This window comes from Callorhinchus milii, unplaced genomic scaffold (assembly GCF_018977255.1).
Source record: "Callorhinchus milii isolate IMCB2004 unplaced genomic scaffold, IMCB_Cmil_1.0 Scaffold3, whole genome shotgun sequence".
Lineage (NCBI taxonomy): Eukaryota > Metazoa > Chordata > Chondrichthyes > Chimaeriformes > Callorhinchidae > Callorhinchus > Callorhinchus milii.
In genome coordinates, this window is record NW_024704744.1 from 53,970,896 (window position 1) to 53,995,997 (window position 25,102).

Genomic DNA, 25,102 nt, shown 5'->3' on the forward strand with positions numbered 1-25,102 from the left:
ATCGAATACAGGTAGTTCTTTATTATTAATTACTTTGAAAAGGAATTTGAATAACATCTGGTTAAGAATAGCTGTTGATGGCTTTGTGACAAAATGCACCGGAAGGTAGTGAGGTGCGAGGGCATGAAGGGACTTGAAAATGAGAGAGAGGATCTTGGAAGTCAATTTGTTTGGAAATTGGAAGCCAGTGGAGCCTGGCAAGGACTGGTGTGATGGGGCTTCAGAGTTTTGTGTGGGTGAGTATCCGGGCGGCAGAGTTCTGAATGAGTTGCATTTTGTGTATGGTGGAACTGGGAGGCCAATGAGGAGGTTGGGGGATTGAGGATGAATTTTTTAAGGAGCGGACTGATGACAGTGGTTTTGAGGGGGAGTGGGACAGAGCCTGAGGAGAGGGACTGGTTGATTGTATCAGCCAGTAGTGGGCAGAGGAGGGGGAGTTGAGTGACTAGAAGCTGGGAGGGGTTCAAGGCAGCAGGTGGTGGGCTTCATTTTGGTGATGGTGGGGGAAAGGGAGCCAGAAGAAATGGGGGCAAATGAGAATAGTGTGTGTCATAGGAGGAGAGGGTGGTGAGGGAGGCATGGGTGGCATGGTAGGCGACATGGGGTGGGGGAGAGGAGGAGGAAGCAGCCAGGCGGATGTTGTCGATTATGGTGATTTTAAAAAAAATATCCAGGACCTCTTTCTTCACACTTGAGATCTGAGGTGAGGATCAGGAGTGCTTGAGAGGGGGCCTGGTTTAATATCTCATCCATATGATAGCAAATCCATCAATGTAGCATCTCCCAGTGTCTGCATGGACACTGAGCTCAAAGTCCCGACATGAGGCTTGAACCCACAACTTTCTGACCTGGATCAGTAGGATGGAGTCAGTCTGGTTTAGTTGGTAGCACTCTAGGCTATGAGGCAAAAGGTTATGGGTTCAAGCTTCACTTTGGGCCTTTAAATTCACATTCAAGCTGACATTTCAATGCACTGCCAGTGGTGCCAGCCTTTGGATGAGATACTAAACCTGTGCACAATTGGCTGCCGCGTTTCGCCCACAAATATACAGTTAATTCACTTTACAATATATTCTGTAAAGCTCCTTGACCCGTCTAGAAGACATGAAAAGCGCTATATCAAATATAAGGATTATTATATATAATTATCAAACCGTCTGCCTGCTCAGGTGCATGTTAAAAATCCCATGGCACTCCTCAAAAAGAGAAAGGAGTTTCTCCTGGTGTCCTGACCAACAATCCTCCAGATAAAATTGGTTATTTACTTCACGGTTGTTTGTGCTGTACGTAAATTGGCTGCCGCTTTTGCCTACAAATATACAGTCATTACGGTTAATGATAAAATCTTGTGAAGCGCTTTGATGTCTCAATAACATGATAAGGTGTTATACCAAAATGAAAGAATAATTCTTAAGGGATTGTAATTGCATGATATATGCATGTCCAAAAGCTTATGTATCATAAAAACAGACAGATAAGTTGCATGGAATGCTGATTTGCAGCAATTATTAACTTAATGTAAAAATAATATAATAATAATCCTTGCATTTGATATAGAGCCTTATCACGTCTCAAAGCACTTCACAGAATATATTATAAAGTGAATTGAGTATATCTTGTGGACGAAACCCAGCAGCCAATTGCGCGCAGCAGTGTCCCACAAACAGTTGTGGATTGAGTGAACAAATTTTTTTTTTTTGAAGGAATTATTACCCCCGGAAAAGTGATCCGCCAATCGACTAACAACCTGGTTCCTATTTACTGCTAGGTAAGCAGGCGTGTGGAATAAGGAAACTTGCCCAATGTTTCGTCTTGTCTGGGAATTGAACCCTGATCCACTCACTTGCAAGGCAAATTCTCTAACCACTAAGCTGCAGGACTCCAAATATAGCAAGGAGTGACTCAATTTGGCTTTGTAAATTCTCGTACTTGGTGCCAGTATAATGTCATAAAGGATGTACAGTGCAGAATGCATGAACTCTGTTACTTTCAGTGTACAATTCTTTGGTTGATAACATTCTCCTTCGCCCACAAAATACATAGTCATACCAATTTACTGTATATTTTGTGAAGTGCTTTGAGACATCTTGATGATGAGATAAGGCTCTATATTAAATACGTGGATTAGTATTACGGTTAAACAACATATAACTAGATAATTTATTTTTATTCAGTATTATAACATGCATCATTTGGCTGGAACAAATTATTAACTGTTACATAACAAGGCCCCAAAGATTACCTCAACTTGCTTACGGTAAAATAAAGGCTGCTTTATCAAAATTACTGTTTCTGAAATTTATGTTCCTGAATTAATGTAGAGGAAATTTCTGATCATATCAGTGGATATTTTGCATTGATACATTAAGCAATGCAGCACCACCAATCCTAGTATATTTTTGGAAATGGTAATTTTCATAAATATGAATAAAGACGCAAGAACTAAACTCCATCACCTGACAGTCATCCTCTTCACTCTCCAGTCTATTTTTTTTCACTTTGGCATCCTTAAGAAATTTCCAACCCCAATCCAACCGCTTCAGGAAACTCAAATGAGTAATTTCTGAAAATATCGCAAGTAGACTCCAATTGTTCACCTTTACACTTAGACAACACAGCATTGCATGCAAATCAGGTAGAAACTTTTAACATGAATAATGAACTTGCGGCAGTGTTATAATAAATAATAATAATATTCCTTGCATTTGATATAGCACTTTATCATGTCTTCAAGACGTCGCAAAGAGCTTCACAGAATATACTGTGAAGTGAATTGACTGTATATTTTGTGGGCGAAAGACGGCAGCCAATTGCACACAGCCGTGTCCCACAAACAGTTGTGGATTGAAGTGACTAATTTATTATTTTTTTTTAAAAGAATTATTACTGCTGGAAAAGCGATCTGCCAATCGATTAACAACCAGGTTCCTACCTACTGCTAGGTAAACAGAGGTGTGTGGAGTAAGGAAACTTGCCCAAAGTTTCACATTGCCAGGAATTGAACCCAGGTCTCTGGCTTGCGAGGCGAGTGCTCTAACCTCCAGTGTTACTTCAGTTCAAAACTTTTCTGTCATGTTTTGTACTGCTCAAATTTATACTGTACCAGTACTTGACAAGCCACATTCCCATTGATACATTCAGATGAAACCGTTGGATAGATGTAATTCAGTATCTCATCATGGGTTTATTCAGCAGATAGAAATAACAGCTTAAAACAACTGACAGTGAGTTACAAGGAAGTAATTCAGTCGAGTGGTTCATAAACTGCAACAGCAAAGCCTGAGCGATTTACCAACTTGAGTCGAATCACTGAGTACAATTTCAGGTCTCTGCCAAATCACTGTTATTCTTGATGTGTCCCCACAAAATGCAGTCAATTCACTTTACAGAATATTCTGTGAAGCACTTTGAGACATCTAGAAGACATGATAAGGTGCCATATCAAATGCCAGGATTATTATTATTATGTTATGCAGGCAGAGCAGATAATATTGAATGGTACAATACAAAATTGCATTTGTAGAACACCTTTCATGTAGGGTGCTGTACAGTCAGGGATTTGGACCTGAGCTGGGGGTCGGGATCAGGGAGGGTAGACCGTAGGAGAATGGCCAAAGCACGGTCAAAGAGGAGGGTTTTGAGACGCGTCTTAAAGGAGGCAAGGGAGGGAGGTAGGCAAAGGGAATGTGGGATGGAGTTCCATAGAGTGGGGGCAGAAAGGCTGAAGGCCTGATAGCCTATGGTGGGGCGGGCGGTCCTGGTGGGGGACATGGGGGCCACAGGATCATGTGCATGTAGGTGAAAGGATACCAAGATAATCAGGTAACACCTGAACATTTTGGGATTGTATGATCATACATCTCAGCATTTGTCACAATGGGCTTTCTTGTTTTGTTAAGCAATATCATTTGATTAATTATGGGAACTATTTATCATATTATCCAGTGAATACTTAAAATGTTGACTAATGCTGAGCTATAGTTCCACAGGTCCCCATCACAACAACAACAACAACAACAACAAGATTCCATTTATAAAGCGCCTTTCACGTCAGGAGGACGTCCCAAGGCGCTGCACAGTTGGGTCATGACCCGAGCAGGGGGGAAATAGTCAGGGTGAGGGGAGGGAAGGGAGGGAGCGAGGAGGGGGGAAATGGTCAGGGTAAGGGGAGGGAAGGGAGGGAGCGAGGAGGGGGAAGAGAGTCGAGAGGGGAGCTGAAGGCACGGTCAAAGAGAAAGGTTTTGAGACCGGCCTTGAAGGAGGAAAGGGAGGAAGCGGCGAAGGCACTGGGGGATAGAGTTCCAGAGCCTGGGGGCTGAGAGGCTGAAGGCCCGACCACCGATGGTAGGGCGGTTGGGGCGGGGGACGTGGAGCAGACCGGAGCCAGAGGAGCGGAGGGTACGGGCAGGTAGGTAGGGGGATAGTAGGTCGGAGAGGTAGGAGGGAGCAAGGCCGTGAATGCACGGCCTTCAGTACCTTCATATCGCAGTACCAGCATCACCCTTCAGTACCTCATCCAACTGGCTGTTCTTCATGTGTAGCTGAAGGCAACGAGCGTCAGTGAGCTATTAGGCCATGGAGAGCATCTAAGATGAGCCTGAACCTGCCCTCACTCAGGAGTAAAAATTCCATCGAGCATTACATGTAGCGTCTTCAGCGATGCTCGATTGTAATGGGAAATCACATCAGTGGCTGACATCGCCAAAGATAATGTGTGGCCAAAGATAATGTGTGAAACATCACACAGAGTTTGTACCCAATAATGTCCACATGTGAACGTGACAGCAGTGTGTGCTAGTTAGCCATCAGGAGTGGAAACCTTGGCTGATTTTGGTTCCTTCCTGATCTAGGGACCTTCTGTATTGCATGAGTCAGTGTCTCGCAAAGCAGCAGCTTTTACTGTCTGGGCCATTGGGGAAACTTCATGAATATTCCCCCTCCCCAAACGCAACTCAATTTGATACTTGCAAACTTCATCCACCAAACCAAGGTTTGTGTATGTATTTGTGTGAATGGTGTGGTTGTTTGTGTGTGTGTCTGTGTTTTTGTGATGTGTATTCTTTTTTGTGGGTGTATTAATGTTTTTGTGTTTGTGTGTATTTTCCTTTGTTGTGCGTGTATGTTTATCCTGAGCCCTGAAAATTGGCAGGAGAGATTTAAAACTGCCACAGCAGCCCACACTGTTACACATGAGATTTTTCTGTTACACATGAGATATTTATGTATGAAGTAGTAGAGGATTTGACAGGCAGTGAAATCCACGTCCTGTCACTGTTTGTTGTTTATTTTTGCTAATATCTTAGTCAGAGCACCAAAGGCTAAAGGCCGTTCATCCCGCCTTGCTCATCCTGTTCCTGTACTTAGTGATTTATTGAACCCAAACCTCAATCTTATCATCTGGCCCTTGGAGCACATTTTGTTAAAAGATGATTTTGTTCATGTTAATTTCACACAAAATGTTGAGTTGTTCACTTATTTAGGCTATAATAACTTTCCTCTCCAAGCTCTGAGTGTTTCCAGCTCCTTTAAATAAGCATCAGACTCACATTGCCTGCAGAGATAGGTGTGGGGTAGTGCTGTGTTTGCTTCCCTGCAACACATTGTGCTGAAAAATAATTTTTCACTCCCCCTCCCTCTCCCAATTTGTATACCAGAAGACAGAATTTGTATTTTTACAGCATCATATAATGTTGAAATAACAATAGCAGCAGAACATGAAAAGACACAGGTTTAGAGCGGCAAAGTACAAACCCAGAACAGACACCAGGAAGTATTGCTGTCACGTGTATTGTCTGTTTTTGTGACAAACATGGAAACCATTTACAACAAGGTTACACAAATAGCCATGTGACGCATGGCTTATCTTTTGGAGAGGAGGCACAGAAGAGGTAGGGCTCCAGTTTGTAACTGACTTGTAGTGGAGGCAGCTTCATGGTGGCCAGATCTATTTGTCAAGGATCCTCACTTGATGATCAAGCAGTTGACAAACATTGCCATGTGGTTTTAGCTGGTTGGACTCCAGCAGTGCCCCAATGAACACTCTGGGATTGGCAAACCTTAACTCTCACTAACCTGCACTTAAGATTCTCCAAAATTAGGTAAAAAGGGTGTGTCCCTCCTGGGAGTGAGTGTGCATTCCAGACACGTGGAAATTTCTATGTGCAGGTAGCAGATCTTTGGAAATCTCAGTCTGGTTTGAAAACTCTTAAACATGGTGATAGGTTTCCTTGTGTCAGACACTCAGCTGACCAAAAAAACATACTTGTTATTGTTTTGGTTGTTAGAAATGAAAATAACTGGAATCTGCTATAACCAGATATTCTGCATTTATGGGAACTGAGCAGATTTGATTTCCTAGAATTTTTAAAAGACAAAACTTCCTCCAAACAAGCTGACTAAAACCTGGTCACTGATTTGTGACACAAAAACCTCTTACCTCAGCTACTGTTTAAACTGGATAACCCTTGATAATAATATTTTTTGATATAGAGACTTTCATATCTGGAGAACATCTCAGTGGGCTTTACAGGATTTGTACCTTATTAAGTGTAGTGACTTGCACTTCGTAGACAAACGTGGCAGCCAGTATGCGCATAGCAACGCCCCATAGCCTCTATGGTCAAAACTCTGGAACTCATTGCCTTAATCCCTCTGCCTTGCCCCCTCCTTGCCTGTCTTTGGATCACATCTGAAGACCTTCCTCTTCAGTCGTGTCTACGGTCACCTCCCCTCTCTCTGCGGCCTGGCAGAAGTCTCTACAACTGTTAAGTGCTCCAAGACACTAACACATCCCCCTAGGAAGTTGCAGCCTTCTGAATAATAATAATAATAATAATCCTTGCATTTGATATAGCGCTTTTCATGTCTTCTAGACGTCCCAAAGTGCTTCACAGAACACACTGTAGAGTGAATTGACTGTATATTTGTGGGTGAACGCGGCAGCCAATTGCGCACAGCAATGTCCCACAAACAGTCATGGATTGAAAATGACCAATTTATTATTGTTTTTTTTTGGAGGGATTATTATTAGGCGTAAGTGATAGTGCTACCAACTAAACCATGTATTAAGTATTATGCATGAGTTTAACCTGGGCTTAAACTTGTACATTATACAAAGTCACTACACTCTGCAGTAAATCCTGTGAGATGTTTTGAGACATCTCGACGATATCAAGTGCATCATCTAGGGCAGTCTCAGTAGTCCAATTTCTGAGCTGACTGGGTCCTTAGTACTGCAGGGCACTGCTGATGATAGCCCAGCCAAGTTGGCCCATCAGCAGGATTTGGAAGGGCAGACCAGTCACTGAGAGGACGGATTTTTCTCACTCAGCTGCTATTAGCACTGTAAGCTAAAGCGCAAGAGGTAGGGTGATCCTAGCTGGACCAGCAGTAAGAAGCTTGCCAGACAGTGCTTTCAATGGCAAGCTCTGCGGTTTTAGCTGGTTAAACTCCCAACAAATGCACACTCTCCAAACCTGGATGACCAAATACAATCCAATGCAAGTATTATTGTTTTTAGTTTTACTGTGAACAGGTCTTATAGGGCTCTCTGAGGCCTCATTGGGCAAGAGCAGGATCTGAACCCCTTCCCCCTTAATTGTATTTAGTCTTACCCTGAAGAAACATTTTGCTTTGAAATTTGAGATTACATATAATTGTGGAAAATTCTTGAATTCAGTCTAAATTTAGAAGCCAATTCTTTTTGAGAACTGCGTAAATTGGCTTCCAAACAAAATGGTCTTTCAGCTTAATACTAGGCGGAAATTAATTTGTACCAAACATGACAGCTATTTTAGAGTGGGAAAGTTGGCTGATTTTCCCCTTCCTGACTCATGGCTGTTAAACCAATTGAAGCTTCAACTAGCTGGCTGAGATCAGTGAGCCCAGCACAGACTGAGCTCAACACCATTGGTGACGTTCTCATCTATGGTTTATTGCTAGGCCAGACACTGGGTTTATCATTAGAGTATTGTGGGGGGGGAATGGTGTTTTCTTTCAGGCCCGGTCTTTAGGGTTCTATTTACATACACCTTTCAAAGTGTGATTTTGTGGTAAAATTTTATATTAAGTGTGGAGACCTGTAGCTTATTGGTTAGAGCACTTGCCTCGTAAGCGAGAGGACCTGGGTTTGATTCCCGGCAGGATAAAACGTTGGGCTGTCATGCTTGGTACGAATTAAATTCCACCTAGTATTAACATTTTGTCTTAAAATGTAATATAAAGCAGAATTACAAACATTTTTAAAAATTTGTCTTAATTTGGAATACTTTTCTCAAAAAATATACAGTCAATTCACTTTACAGTATATTCTGTGAAGCACTCAGAGATGTCTCGAAGTCGTGATAAGGCACTGTATCAAATGCAAGGATTATTATTATTATTGATCAAGCAGACCATACCTGTGTGATCTGAGGACATTCTTACTGCAGTATTACCAGGATAATGGAATAGCAATTGCGTTTCATTTAACACCTTACCTTGTCACAACACATTTCACGCAAGGAGTCACTTTAAAGTACAAACCTGCTGTTATGCAGAAAAATGTGACAACTAAAACTGTGTTAGCAGTGTGATAAATGGGCAAATTTAATCTGTCTTTAGTGAATTTGGATAATTGATGAATATTGGCCAGGACACCAAAAAAACTCTGTGTTCTTCATTAGCATCCACTGGAACCTGGAGAACGGACTGTTGTAATCTCAATAATGTGTACTGAATTGACTTCACTGTGACTATGGAAGTGAGAGTGAGAGGTATTCTAGTAATATCCATAGTCCTGAGTAATACAACCTCGCTGTAATAGGTAACCTTTATTACTGATAATTATGAGTTTATAATGATTGCTGCTTCTTTTTGTTTTTCCCCCCTATGCAACATATCTTCACCCCAGACTATCTTTCGTCTGGGAAGAGCAGGTGAACATGGCAGCCAATTTGCACACATAATGTGTCATAAACAACTATGAAATGAATGACCAATTTTATTAGGGATTGCTGGCCAGGACACAGGGAGAAACTCCCATCTTCTTGAATAGTGCCATGGTATCTTTTACATCCACATGAACAGGCAAACGAGTCCAAGCGAGCATCAGTTATATCTAAAAGTGGGTTTTCCACCCCATCCTGAGATGTGTTTTCATCTCATCTCCAGATGTAACGTCACTCGACACTGCAGTCAAACAGCTCATTCATTCATTTCTGCACTGTAAGGCTATCCCATAGGAAACGTGCTCCATTTCTCCTTCTTTTGTTGATGACTTGTAACAGCTGAATGAAGAAACAAAGAAGAACAAGTAAGTTAAGAAAGGAAACAAATAGAATATATTTCACAAGAAAATCTCTTATAGTGCTGCTGCACAGTGATTTTTGGATATTGGGATTTGGAAAAGTTCACTTCATTTTGATTTCTCTAACAATATTCCCCATCCCCACCCCTTCCTCCTCACCTGGATGTGCTAACGTTTGGCTGTGCTGCAGTCTCATTGACTCTAGCCAACCTAGCCATGTACTTTGCTCTTGTGTCCATTCTCTAGTGGCTGTTCAGCTACAGAATTCACAGTACCTGTAAGTCCTGGGAAAGGCTTTAAGACATCCTCCGAGCTGAATTGCGTAATATTAATTATAAGGATTTTTATTATTATTACTGTATTATTATCCTAGGTAAGTCTAATTCTGTCCTTAAGAGATACTTACTAGAACAGGTATGATTGGTAAATTGGTTCAGAGTTACTAAGATCAGGGAACATACATAGAATTACTAACATAGAATGTTACAGCATGTAAACAGGCTATTTGGCAAGAATATTCTGCATTTCCTCATATTTCCCACCTCAGAGCTCTAAACTCCAAAAAAAATTGTAATAATAAATTGGTGACTCCACGACTAATTGTGGGACACTGATGTGCAATTGGCTGCTGCGTTTCACCAACAAAATACACAGTCAATTCGCCTTGCAAGTGAGAGACCTGAGTTCAATTCCAGGCAGGGCGAAACCTTGGGCAAGTTTCCTTACTCCACACGCCTAATAATAATCCCTCCAAAACCAAAAACAATAATAAAAATTGGTCATTTTCAATCTACGACTGTTTGTGGGACATTGCTGTGTGCAATTGTCTGCCGCGTTCGCCCACAAATATACAGTCAATTCACTTTACAGTATGTTCTGTGAAGCGCTTTGGGACATCCTCCCGACGTGAAAAGCGCTATATCAAATGCAAGGATTATTATTATATTATTATTTACGGTATATTCTGTGAAGCGCTTTGAGACGTTTCAAAGACATGATAAAACGCTATATTATTATTATACTCATAATTTTATTATTATACTCAACACAAACAGGGACCGAACCTGGGACCTCCGTGACTTGAGTGACTTTGATTCATAACAAGTTAATGGAGTAACCGGAAGAAATCAGAACCCAATTGGAACAAAACCTTGGACTTGGTTAACAATTGTATCAAAGGAGTTAAAGGCTCTGCCTTGTGATGATGACTCAGTCAGGAGAGCTCCTGCGTGTAATGAACTTGAGTCATAGAGTTCAGAAAGATCACAGGTTTAATGCCCGGTCTATGCTGAGCAAGCAGCCGAGGCAGGAGCCTGGGCTAAAATTAGCCTCAGGATTAGGGAGGAAACAACTAACCATGATTCTCATTCCCGCACGCAAGTCCAGTGACTGCAGCTGGAGAGGTGGCACATGTAAAGTAGGTAGAAGGCTGTACCAAAATGAACTATTGTGACTCTCCCCTCCCCCCCTCCAATGACTGGTCTCAGTAGATCTGTACTCCTATGTAAGTCAGCACCTTCAGGAGAAGAGGGGGGATTCATGTAACTCCCTATCAGAAGACTCAAGTTGCACAAATTTGTAAAAAAAAAATTCAAAACAACTTTATTTTATTAGTAAACACAATGCTTTATTCAACACGTCATAACAAGCCAATTATTTTCACACTTAATAATCTCTACCTATTATTGCCCAAGGAAATCAGATACACTTTATGATATATATTTGCTAATCCTTTGACAATATAATAGCTTAAGAAATGGTACGACACCTGAAGTTCAGGACTGTATTTAAAGGAAAAAGTGATGACGCCCAACAATATATCACTTCCTGTTCAGTAAGATGCACGCAGAAAGGCTGTGCAGTGCTTGTTATTCTAGTGTGAGTTTGTAAAAGAATGTAAGAAAATAAATGTAAATCACACTGATAGCACAGAAGCAATGTGTATAATGGCTTGGTGGGTAAATGCATTGTGTGTTGGAGTACTGATTCTCACTGACCAGGCAGGTTCAGATTAGATTTCTGATGTACATTGTTACCTGGTCTCAGATAAGTCAAGGTAGTGGGAGGGATGCATTTTTGTCTCAGGCCAGGGAGACGGAAATTTAAGGAAGAGGACCTCTTTTTTCATTGTTTTCCAGTGACTGCTGTTGGAAGGTGCATTGGGTTTGGCTGTGAAGGCCCCTTCCCCAGAGTAACTAGAAAATTAATATCTTGGAGGAGGAGCAGAGCGCACAAGATTCCCCCAAAGCAGGAAGCAAAATATCAAAATCTAGCTTACCCCAAGCCTCTCCAGCAACTACCACTATCTGTGTCAAGAGAAGACACCAGTTGATGTGAAACTGGGATATTTCATAGTATCCAGAAATTAGCAATAATTGAATTGAGTCCTAACTTTGACATTGGCTTTCTGTAATTCTTAAAATAAACTTACAGAAAAACAACTTCAGAAATTAAGACTGTATTTGAGAATTTACCTCCACCCCTCTTGATTTTAACTCAGGTGCAAACCTTTAACTCAAAGCTATTCAGGAACCTCGGTGCTATGTTCGACCCTGAGCTGTCCTTTCTTCCCCACATCCGCGCCACAACTGGCACCGCCTTCCACCACCTCCGGAACATCGCCAGACTACGGCACTACCTCACCCCTCACGCTGCTGAAACACTGATCCACGCCTTTATTACCTCAAGGCTGGACTATGGGAACTCTCTCCTCGCCGGCCTTCCCGCCACCTCCCTCCACAAGCTGCAGGTCATTCAGAACTCTGCAGCTCGTGTACTGTCCCGCACCAGGCTTCGCGACCACATCACTCCCACCCTCGCTCGCCTCCACTGGCTCCCCATCCCCCAGAGGATCGAATTCAAGATCCTCATCCTCACCTACAAGGCCATTCACGGCCTTGCACCCTCCTACCTCTCTGACCTACTATCCCCCTACTTACCTGCCCATACCCTCCGTTCCTCTGGCTCCGGTCTGCTCCACATCCCCCGCTATACCACCCTACCATCGGTGGCCGGGCCTTCAGTCTCTCAGCCCCTAGGCTCTGGAACTCCATCCTCCAGTGCCTTCGCCGCCTCCTCCCTTTCCTCCTTCAAGGCCGGTCTCAAGACCTTTCTCTTTGACCGTGCCTTCAGCTCCCCTCTCGACTCTCTACCCCCTCCTCGCTCCCTCCCTTCCCTCCCCTCACCCTGACCATTTCCCCCCTGCTCGGGTCCCGACCCAACTGTCCAGCACTTTGGGACGTCCTCCCGACGTGAAAGGCGCTCTATAAATACAATCTTGTTGTTGTTTAACTTTCCAATGTCTTGGGACGTCCTTCCGATTTGAAAGGCGCTACATGAATGTAATTTTGTTGTTGTTGTTGTAAGATTCTGGCTTCTCTGAAATACCAAGAAAATAGACCCACTTTAGACTCAGGTGGAATTTCTATCTACCCCAATGTCTTTACAATGGAAAATTCTATTTTGAAAACATTGCGAGACATTTTGCTGTATGTGGGCATCGAGGAAAGATGACCCAATTGTATCAGTTTGCAGGACTCTTTAGTTTGACCAGTAACAACTGATGATTACTCTTGCAGGTGGTTGCCCGTGACCTGTTAGCTCAGTACGCCCGGCAATATGAAGAAAGACCAGTGCTCGAACTGCTGAAACACTGGACCGCTTCCACAGCCGACAGTTTAAGAACCAGGTATAGCTCTGTGTAGTGTGGATACCTGTCAGTCGGAGTGAACCATCCATTTAATTTTCATTCCCCGCCCACCAATCCCATTACGTCTTGTCTCCACGTTTTGATTGCGGTCTTAGGTGGAGAAATTCTTTTTGAAGATAATTTGACAAACAAATTTTGACATGTGTCTATTTGTGTGTAACATTCAGTACTGGGTCAGGCTCATCTGATTTCCTCCCTACCACTCACAAAAGTCAAATTGTTTTGGCTAACACATGAAGAAGGGTCATAGAACCACAGAACATACAGCACAGTCCTCATTCGTCCCATTGTGCCTGTGCTGGCTCTCTGAAAGAGCTATCTGTTTAGTCTCCTGTCTTTTCTCCATATTCTTTTATTTTTCACCAATGCAACTCTGCTGCAGGAGAGGGATAAGTGGATAAGGATAATTGGAAGAAAATAGGTTTCTCTGGGACTTTAGAGTCACAGCATCAGCAGTGGAAGACTTGCTGTCTTACATAGATTTTTTTTTCTGCGCCTTGGGACATCCTCCTGATGTGAAAGACACACCATAGATGTAAATTTACTGTTGCATTTACATAAATTGTACATCACAGAAACAGGCCATTCGCCCAACAAGTCCATTCCAGTATTTATACACTACATGACTCATGTGATTCAAGATTCGTGATTTACATTTGAACCCTTGTTTCAATTACTTTGGAAAACGAGTGCTGTCCACAACACAACTTCAGTGTAGCAGTGCTTTGGGAGGAGGGATGGTTTTGTGTCAGACATGCCATCCTCTGATGAGACATTAAACCGATGTCCCGTCTGCCTATTCAGGTGGATGTTAAAGATCCCATGACACTATTTGAAAAGAGAAGGGAGTTTCGTCCAGTGTCCTGAACAACAATCTCCCCCCCCCCCAACGCCCCCAACTGGGTCATTCAGATCATGGCTGTTTGTGGGACATTGCTGTGCACAAATTGGCAGCGTGTTCACCGCAGTGTAGTACACAGTCACTACACTGCAGTGAAATCTTATCAAGCCTTTTGGGACATGCTGAAGATGTAATAACAGACTATTTAAAACCCAAAGATTATTAAGTTATTATGAACACCCTGCAGTAGATTTAACTTACGAGTCTTGGGAGTAAAGAATTCTGTTTCTACAATATGCTGAAATTCATTTCATTCCACTTCCCTAGATAAGCAGTATTAGGAGCTTGACAAAGCTAGACGGCTTCCATGATTTATTTATCACATTTGGCTTGAAAGCTGACTTTGGACCTTTGATCTTTTGTGGCAATGTGGCTGGGAGCCCCTAGATGCTAGTACTCCCGTCATTACCCATGTCGATATATGGATATTGACTTAGATAACAGATAACTGTGTCTGCTCGTAAACACGCACTTTCTTAAAAAAAGACTTATAGATAGAACGCTAAATTCTAGGAAAGTTAGGTATAAAGGTTTTGTAAATTTTCCTCAGCTGCTGGTAACCTGTTTTTTGTGTTTTATTAATAACAGGCAGCTGATTTCTATCCAGTGGAAAACAGGTTTCGATTCATCCTTTGTTTTAACTATTTTACCATGACTCATGATGATGTAGGGTAAACATTCTGGAAGGATAAGATTGGATGGACTGAAGGGCCTTCTTCATTCAAACCAATCTTGTGATCTTGTGATAATCAAATGCAAGGATTATTATTGGGGAGTGAATACCCCTTGGGTTAGGGAAGGAAAGGGCTTCCATCAGCTTTCCCACTACCAAATACTAACTGGAGACCTGCTGGTCAAACAAATTCCAGCATGACTGTCAGGTTTGGATAGGATCAGGATGACTGATGCCCTGGATGAGGTACCAAGAAGCAATCGGCACTTCTGGAACTATACTTTGGAACAGCTGGGAGGTGGGGGGGTAAGGGGAGGGAGAAGATTGGACAGAAGGCAAAATAATGAGTAAATAACTGAGGGAGAAAATAATCCTGGAAAGTAAAGTACTCTGAAGCATAAAATGTGCTGGTGAAAGTGTTAATGACCCTTATCTGCTAATTCAAACTGAGCATTTGTGATTCAATTTTGAGTTATTTTGAGATAACTTTTTGGTCATTACCATTGAAAGAGAACACTAACAACAGTTGACAGAAGCCATGTTTAATACTATGGAGTATCAGAAACCAAGTCCCTTCCTTGCTCACAGTCATCCACAGCACTTTAGCCCTGGGAATGGAGCAGAACTTTTTATTCTCCTCTGCGTATACTCAAATCAAACTTCCATCTATTTCAGTGTAGAGTGTATACTGGATAACAAAGCTCAGAGAAAACCAATGTGATGATGCTTGCTTTAAACAACATAAAATATAAGCACACTTGGCCTGCAATATTGATGTTCTTCTGGAGGTTGGTAAGCTGTCTGTGGGTTTGATAAAAGCTGATTCGGATGCATCAGGATTTACTAGAAACTGGCTCTGTTTATAAACACAACAGAGTTCTTGCAGTCACCACTTTGCTACATGAAGTAGTTTTATTATTCCTCTCCAGTAGATGGATAAAAGTTACATTTTAAGCCATACTGAATAGATGCCTAGTACAGGTGACTCGTTTGTGCTTGAGAATGAAGTAATGCACCTTTTGTTTACATAAAGTCATTTAAAGGTCAAGGTTTCCAGTTCCCTGGTTAAAAAATGCGACTAATACATTACTGTCCAAGCTTCTGTCACTGCTTCCTTTAAATCAGTGCAGATAGTGACTTTGTTACAGGTCTGCGACTTGACTTAAACAAAGGCAGACTCGAGACTCACCAGTGTCTGAACAAAGTTCTTTCAACTCAGATAAGTGCCTGAGGCACACTGAGTTGCATTATACACCCATTTACGTTGAGAAGTTGGTGATGATCTCCCAGATTACAATGTGCCCACAATATTGATGTGTCTTAAGCACTGCAGGAGTTTCCATTTGCCAAGCTTCCTGTGTGCGGTTATAAATAATTTATAATTTGGTTTATATTTTTTAACTTTCTCCAGTTTTATTCTGTTCTCCAAAGGTGCTGGTACTTGCTTGTGTGAAGGCCCCTGCTGATATCTTGCTAAAGAGACCAATCTTCATGTCCGAGTTTGGGCACTGAGTGTTGGTAGGCTATTCAACCGTAGAGGGTTTTGCAGCTGAACTTGATCCTTGCCCATTTTATAGACACTACTCTCCCAGCAGGGAACATTAGATCAGAAGCATGAACCCCACATGAGTTTTCTCTCCCAAAATTAGGGGCCTACCACATCTGAGAAGGTCTATCTCAGTCCATTTACAGTCTGTACAAGCACAGCGTCAATCAATTTAGACCTTTATTATCAAGTTATTTACACTGTAAAATTGCCCTGCCCTGTATATAAGGGTAATGTGCCGTGCAAACATCACTAAAATAGCATCTGGTCCTGATGTATTTATAATAGGAAATTGTCATATAATGGGATAATGAGAAGATCACTATTTTTAGTGATAGCGTGAAGTAATCGCGAAGCTCTCCAAATTAGTCCAGAGCATTAGTGTCGGGTCCATGATCACAGCTGCGCTGGAATGGCCATATTTTCCAGACTTCAGAAGACTCCCAAACCACACACTGCAATGCCAGTCTAACCAAGGCAAACAGCTGGTCAGCATAAGCACATTGAGGACACTCCAAAACGTGACTTTCAGCTGTCAACATCACCATCGACACACTGGGAATGTAGCCACAAACAGAAGTCAACGGCGGAGTGTCACTGTCAGTGTCACCAGTCTACAGCAGTGAGATCAGAGACAACCTCCAGTTACTTTCACATCCAATGTGCAGCCACGTTTGTCTCTCGTTGTATCTTAATTGAGCTCCAAAGTCAACAGCAGAGTAACTGGCCACTTTCCCTGTGCTCTGGCTGTGTGAGGCACCCTTATTCCAATGGCCATCCAATTATAGTAAACGCCCTGTATTGTTGAATAGCTTTCCAACACGCACTATCCAGGCTCACCCAGAGAATGACCAGTTGGGCGAGGTACCAGTCGGGACCCCAGAAAAAATCAGTGTCTTCAGGAGCGAAGGGAGGGGAAGAAAAATCTATGATTACTTCTTTCAATCCTAGTCACTGATACTGTGTCTAATTTTGTTAAACTGTGATATTGAATATAATTTTAGATATGAAATCCTTGCTCCAAACTTTACCCCAAAGTATATTTAACAGCTGGTAGACTGACTCTCTTGTTTTTTCTCCTGATAGTTTCCTGGCGTTTAACACAGAGGTGGTGGGTTGCCTGAGCTTCTTACTGAAAGCGTTGAATTTTCGAGAGAGGGTGCTGCAGCGAAGCTTGTCAGCCAGACTCTATGACAAGGTAAAATCGGAAGTGAGATTAACTCCATTGATAATCCTGCTTCAGTTCTTCAGGTTCCTCTGTCTACCTCGGTCACCGGGGTAACCAGTCTAAAAGCAGACAGCCGCAAGGAGAGCTTAAAATTTGCCCACAAGCAAAATGTGCTCATGTGTGATTACAGTAAACCTCTGTCAATGGGAGAGTCAGCCCTGGCTCTCCTTCGCCACATAATTGTCGAATACAGTGAGTCATGGCTGAGGCCTGGAAAGAGAGTTCTCTTTGTAATCTCTACTCTGGGAAATCATCCGTGATGTCCCAACATCTACAGAGAGAAAGAGCAAAAATAACATAGCAGTGGTTAGAGAGCGGAGAGGAACTGCAGGAATTTTACAAAAGCAGTGATCACACAGTCCTCCCTCTTGTACCTCACAGCACAAATGTACAAGTTATTGTTCTGTACAACAACAACAAATTGTATTTATGTACCATGTTTCACTATCTCGTGTGGTGTCCCTCAGGGCTCTATCCTCGGTCCCCTGCTCTTCACCCTCTATATGCTCCCCCTCGGTGACATCATCCGCAGACATGGGGTTAACTTCCACATGTATGCGGATGACACCCAACTCTACCTTTCCTCCTCTACCCTCAACTCCACGACCACCGATGTCCTGACAGCCGCCTGTCCGACATCGAGTCCTGGACGAGAGACAACTTTCTTCAGCTCAACGTGCGCAAAACTGAGGCCCTCCTGATTGGCTCACGTCAGCGCCTCCGCACCTCAGGCGCTGACAGCATCAGCATCCAAGGCTGCACTCTCCACCTCTCAAAGCCAGTCAGGAACCTCGGGTTCTGTTCGACCCTGAGCTGTCCTTTCTTCCTCATATCCGCGCCACAACTGGCACCGCCTTCCATCACCTCCGAAACATCGCCAGACTACGGCACTACCTCACCCCTCACGCTGCTGAAACTCTGGTCCACGCCTTTATCACCTCAAGGCTGGACTATGGGAACTCTCTCCTCGCCGGCCTTCCCGCCACCTCCCTCCACAAACTGCAGGTCATTCAGAACTCTGCAGCTCGTGTACTGTCCCGCACCAGGCTTCGGGACCACATCACTCCCACCCTCGCTCGCCTCCACTGGCTCCCCATCCCCCAGAGGATTGATTTCAAGATCCTCATCCTCACCTACAAGGCCATTCACGGCCTTGTTCCCTCCTACCTCTCCGACCTACTATCCCCCTACTTACCTGCCCGTACCCTCCGTTCCTCTGGCTCCGGTCTGCTCCACATCCCCTACCATCGGTGGCCGGGCCTTCAGCCTCTCAGCCCCAAGGCTCTGGAACTCTATCCCCCAGTGCCTTCGCCACCTCCTCCCTTTCCTCCTTCAAGGCCGGTCTCAAAACCTTTCTCTTTGACCGTGCCTTCAGCTCCCCTCTCGACTCTCTACCCCCTCCTCGCTCCCTCCCTTCCCTCCCCTCCCCTGACCATTTCCCCCCTGCTCGGGTCCTGACCCAACTGTCCAGCGCCTTGGGACGTCCTCCCGACGTGAAAGGCGCTTTATAAATGGAATCTTGTTGTTGTTGTTGTTCACGTCAGGAGGACGTCCCGAGGCCCTGGCACTTTAGGGCCGCCTTGACCTGCAACCTGCTGTCATGTCAGCGAATAGACAAAATAGAAAGCAAATTAAAAAACTAATATTCAGGTGGCCTAGTTTGTAACACCAGCTTCCATTGTGAAACTGAACCATAAGATTTCAGACCCTGTGCTGAGTTAGCTAATCTCAGCCAAAGCACAGATTTACCAGTACAATTGGCATTAATGCATAATGTAGCAAAAGGAACATTAGATGCTGCTGATTACCATTCAGTGGTCCCTGCTGGGTGACATTAGGCTGACATCACTCACTGTGTGGGCTGAGATATTATGTGTGGTCACTTGAAGCGAGTAACGGAGGGTGCCTCGTGCTTTTGGAACTGCTCCCGAGTATCAGAGGAAAAGAAATAAAGGAGGTGGGGATTTATTCCTTTAGTTTATGAAGAATTATTCCTGTTATCATCTTTGAGTAGCCACCGACAGTGACTCCACTATTGGGTGCAGCCTCAAAGCATCAAATTGGTAGCCAGACCCACCACAAAAGTGTTTCTTCCTGACGCCCACGTGGCAATTTAAATGAAAACCAACTTGCTCACTCAGAGGCTACTAGTGAGATGAGTGGCTCAGCCTACACACACACACACACACACACAGTCTCCTTTTGCTCACTGATCTTTATGGACTTTCCCCAACCAGTGGCCAAGAATCAGTCACAACCCGCAACTTAGCAGCAATTGCGTGCGTGTTGCATTGCTTTTCTGCTCTGGCTGTTGTGGAAACTGCCCTTTGTTATAAATAAGTCTGTTACCACAGTAACATAGACCCTAAGGAAGTGTTGACAAAACTGCTTCTCTCCTGAAGACCCTGACTGGTGCTGGTTTGTTGCTATGGATAGCCAGAGTCATTGATACTTTGCGTAGCTAGACATTGTACATGTATAAGTCTGGACTCCCACAATTCCATCATATTACCACTGGATAATCTGGAATACTGGATAATAATCTGGTGTCTTCCCCACTCTCTCCAGTTCTCCACAACCCATCCCCAAAGCTTGGGCTCCCAGTCAGCTGTGTGAAGCACTTTGAGACATCCTCCTTACGTGAAAGATACATAAATGTAAATTGTCGTGTAAAGTACAACCCAAAAGCTCTCTAAAGTGACAATCATGTGATAATGATTTGGAAATTTGCTCTGCCATTTATTTTTAATTGTAGCAAGTACAGCTATTTTATTTTTATGATGAAGTGAGAAATATTATTGAATTCAGCTGCACATTATTGGAGCTGAGAATTAATGTCTTGTATGCTTACTTTCTTCTATCTGCCCCACTCTCTGGAACTCCATCTTGGGTCCTTCTGACTTGTTCCCTCCCTCACCTCTTTCAAGGTCCATCTCAAGACCTTCCTCTTTGACCGCGCCTTCGGTCATTTTTCCCCTCCCCACCCTCTCGGCACTCATCCCCAGCTCGGATGCCTAGCCAGGACTGCCAAACATCTTGGGACATCCTCCCAACGTGAAAAGTGCTATTTAAATGTAAATTTATATTTACTTCTATTTGCAGTTATTTCAGTGATGTTAAGTAAATGCCCTGAACTTATATACTTTTAAATATATAACATTTTAGAGGTAATATTGTTTTACTCTGGACTGCTAGAGCATTTCCTCCTTTTGTTAGGTAAAGAAAAAGAAAGAAGAATTTTTCAGTGCATGGAACTCCTGCCTCCACCATGTTGTTGCCCTCGCTCTGGCTCACGTTCATCGAGGTCAGTGACAAAAAATATTTGAAAACCTTTATTTTTTTTTAAAAAAATTGTTCCCTTTCCCATACTTCAATGTCAACACATGGCACACCTGTTGTAGCAGAGGAATCAGCTTTCAGGTCACGCTCCATACACAGCTGAGAACTGGCCAATGCTATTGCTTTGTCCCCCTCCTTGCTTGTGAGGAAGTGCCTGGTGTCTGCCAAGGCCTTTCCCTGATAGTTCATTGGAGATGGGGAAATGGGAATGCCCTGTTCCTGTAATTTTATGTTCCACTGTTTTGGAGCTCCAAGATGTTGTGACCTCGCAGTGCAATAGGACAGTGGCAATAAATGTACAGTCAACCGGTCTTTAACAACCACTTGTATAAAGTGGCCTTTATGTAAGGGTGGCCTCCAAATAAGAGTTTGTTGGTGTGCAAACCGGCCTGTCCAGGATGCTCCAGTGTAGTTGTTAACGGAGTGGTTGCTGAATGGAGATGGTTGCTTGAGACTGGACTGATAATCATAAATTATGTTGATGTTTTCTAGTGGGAAATGATTATTTTTGTGGCATTAATTGCAATGTCTGGGAGCTTAAACACTATAATGTGTGCAATAAATCTGTATTAAAGGAAATGTAATATTCCAGAAAAAAAAATATTCATGATAAGAATTGATTTAAGAAAAACATCCCCTGGCTAGTCTTACATGTACCTTGGCCAAGTGCCTTATCTCATCTCTCTGAGTCACTGTAGACAGTGTCAAAGTTGAATCTGATCCTGCATTTACCTGATGGCCCACAGTGAGCTTTCCAGCAGGGCTCACACAGCAAGGTGACCTGGAGTGAAAAAGCTGGCCAACTCCTTCCCCTCCCTTGCAAAGATGCTCAGACCTATTGCACTGCTCCTGCTGATGCCCCAGTTTAGGGATTTACCCATGTGCTGTGAACTCTAGGCCTCACTTTCACATTGTGCTGTGGGAAAAGATGACATTTGTAATTTTGCTTCCTGTTAATTTGAAAATAAGTTGTATTCAGAAAACATTAGTCAATATGGTCCTAAAAAATCCAGCCTTCCTTCCTGGCCAGTAGCATATATCTGCAACTTCATTTGTATATATGAGTAATGACAAAATAGAAATTATGTCATATCATGAATCTTATTTAACTTAATTTTCTAAGAAACTAACTGCATAATGTAAACATTGATGCTTGTCTTTGTTTATGCAAAATATGATTTGTTTGTACTTGAAGTTGAACTTAATGTGATATAACTCAATGTTCTCTGGCATTATAGGCACTACAGAGTTACTGCTCCCCAATAAAAAATTCACTTCAATAAATGTATTATTTTGGTATTTGGATTGCAGATCTGATTTTAATAAAAGTAATTTCAGTGCATTTAATTTTATTCAGTCATAAAATATCAATCTCTGAACTGTTCAGCTTTTAATTGTGTACAATAAATTGGAGTTTTGCTTTCCACCACTTGTTCTGCTTAGTTTAGGATGTCTGTACTGTGAAATAGATGTTGAGGAGAGGTATTACAAAATGCTATTGACCTTGGGCTGATGATGATCTCATCTATTTTGTTGATGCAGATCATCAGTTACAATTGATCTGATGTGCTAATTTATGAATTAAAATATTTTGTAATTGTTAAAGAAGATGTTGCCATCGATCTCTGCAGATTTCCTCAAATGGAATTTTTGTTTCAGTAAATTCTGAAATGCAGTTTCCATAAACAATCCTTTAGCCAGTAGACTTGTATTTTTGACTCAAACGACATAATGTGCAATTTTACAATGCTGTATATTTGATCTTGGTAAACAGTTCAACTCATTCTTGCTGATAAACCAAATGAGCCGTCCAACACAAGTTGTTTATCTGGTGATTCTACTTCATAAGTGGTTAGAGTGCTCGCCTCGCAAATGAGACTTGGGTTTGATTCCTGGCAGGGCAAAACCTTGGGCAAGTTTCCTTACTCCACACGCCTGATAATAATCCCTCAAGAGAAAAACAATAATAAATTGGTCAAGTTAGTCCACGACTGTTTGTGGGACACTGCTGTACGCAATTGGCTCCTGCGTTTGCCCATAAATATACAGTCAATTCACTTTACAGTATATTCTGTGAAACGCTTTTAGACATCTAGAAGATGTGGAAAGTGCTATATCAAATGCAAGAATTATTATTATCATCATTATAAACAATCCGACTCGAGAAAGACTAGTCTTTATTTGATTTGAGGGATGCGATGTTTTACATTTGATACTTATCCCATTTTTAGTTACCTTTTTGTGAAATAATCCTGTTTAGGAACATAGAAATGTGCAGGACCAAAAAAAAGACCATCTGGTCAGTCAGAAGTAATTTTTAAAAAAAATAAACTTCTGCACTACTCTATATAATATGATTGACATTTACAGAATACCTTTGTCTCAAAGTGTTTTTCACAGCTGGTTGGACACCTGAGCCCAGGGTGGGGGTGGAATCCGCTTTTTCCTCATCCTGATTAAACATTTTCCCAATCTTGCATAATGAGAAATACTGCAGCTTTGACCCTCATATAATTTTTAAAATTTAAAACAAAAATGCTTGTGCAAGGTTATAAACTGTCACTTTTTTTTAATGAAGCCAACAACAACAACTTGCATTTAGATAGCACCTTTCACGCAAGGTAGGCGTCTCGAAGCACTCGAATGCTAGTGGTCTGCTCAAATCATTTGAGGTCTGAGTTTGTGAATGCAAATCTTGTGTTGAATTCCTTTTAATCTCACATTGATTATGTGGCACAAACCCCCCCCAAAAAAATTTTTTTTTAAAAAGTCAGTCACCATCTTAAACTTAACTCGTGTGGGTCAGACTGTTTTAAGTCTGGTAAAATGTTCTGTAGGTAGCAGATAACCTTTTCAGTCATTTCAGCCACCCACACATGTAGAAAAATAAGCTTCAGAAAAAAGCATTGGACACTTTGCATGTAACATTAGTTCTGCTTTTTTGTTCAGTATCATATTATTGTTCTGTAAATGGAATACATGCCTTTATGGGTAAAATGCCAAATAACTGTACGTTATTTCTGAAATAAGCCTCTGCAGTAAAGCAGCCTTGCATGTGAATTGCATTGCTTGCAAATGACAAAACCAAGCATGCTCCCACAGTTCTTTTTCTATTTTCTCGAAGCTGAGTGAGGCCTTCGCAAAAGCATGCCATTCTTTAACTGCAGCATCACTTTGTTGCAGGCTGCACACTGTCAATCCACACAACGAAGAGCACAAGATAGTGCACAGTGTTGCTACTTTATTGCTCTGATTACAGCAGTCATGCTGAATGCACATCTTTGATTCTTGCAGAAAAAAGAGACATACATAAAGTTTGGGTGGAGGAAGGGAAAATGATCTTGTGCTGAATCTGTTTATTCTTTTTGTTGTGGCAGTGACGTTAGAACAATTCTGGAAAGCTGTGAAAGAGTGTCCTGAGCCCAAAGACCAAGCTTTACTAAAAAAGGTGAGAAACCAGTGAACATCGCCTCCAAACCCGGCGAGTACATCTTGTACTTGAGCAAGTTTGCTCTTATCACTGAACCACATTGATGTTCTCTTCAGCTGTTGATAACCGAGTGGGGGAGGTCTGTAAATATCCCCGCTACTGAGTAGGTGGGCTGCAATGTTTCAAACCTATGTGCTGCCAGTTTATAAGCACTGGAGCCTGTGTACAAGGCTGACAGGAAAGTGGGTGTTGAGTGTTAGCTGGAATTTACTTCAGTTTTAAATAGAATTCAATTAGCTCAACTCAGCCCTGTCTTTCAGCAGAATTTTTTGAAGCAAATTTATCTGAGGTATTTCACTACACTAACTGAGAAGATGCTCCAAGTTGCTGAGCAAATCTGACTTATTAGCTTTAAGACCCAGGAGAAGTTAAAGCTGGAGTTGCTCTGACACACAAAATACACTGAATAACCTGTAGTTGGACTTTAGAAGTGGAGCAATTTTAATTTGAAATGTTAATTTAATATGTGGTTTTGTATGTGTTAAATATATATATATATATACATTTTAAAGAAACACAAAAGGGAATATTTTGCTCTGTTGCACATGTTTGGACTTTGGCTTTCCCATCATAAGTAGAATAACATCCTGAACTTTGAATGCAATTCATTACAGAAAAGACCTTAGACGGGAGACCTCCCAAGTGAAGCATTTAACGATGATGTCTTTATCTAATGTTTTAGAAATGTACTTAAATTAACGATATCTCCATTACTGACTTTTTCCCACAAGGCCTGCAGTATTCCTAATACAGCACAGCGAAGCCCGTTTTAATGTGGTGTTTGGGATCCATTAAATCTGTGTTATAACAAGGCACAATAGCAGGTTTGACTCTGCGGCCAACTCTTTGCGCATGGCAACAAAGCAGGAAGCGATAACCAACGGCAACTAATGACTAATGAAGTCGGATGCTTTAGCTCAAAAAGACAGA

At 42.3% G+C, this 25,102-nt stretch overlaps 1 protein-coding gene across 4 annotated transcripts in view; it reads left to right on the top strand.

Moving 5' to 3' along the window:
- acoxl (acyl-CoA oxidase-like) overlaps positions 1 to 25,102 on the top strand; it is a 164,705-nt gene that overhangs the window by 110,235 nt on the left and 29,368 nt on the right. For all 4 annotated transcript variants that reach the window (XM_042332935.1, XM_042332937.1, XM_042332936.1 and 1 more), the window contains 4 exons: positions 12,865 to 12,974; positions 17,202 to 17,313; positions 20,560 to 20,647; positions 24,060 to 24,130. In XM_042332935.1, coding sequence (XP_042188869.1) covers positions 12,865 to 12,974; positions 17,202 to 17,313; positions 20,560 to 20,647; positions 24,060 to 24,130 — 381 coding nt within the window. The remainder of the gene's footprint in view (positions 1 to 12,864; positions 12,975 to 17,201; positions 17,314 to 20,559; positions 20,648 to 24,059; positions 24,131 to 25,102) is intronic.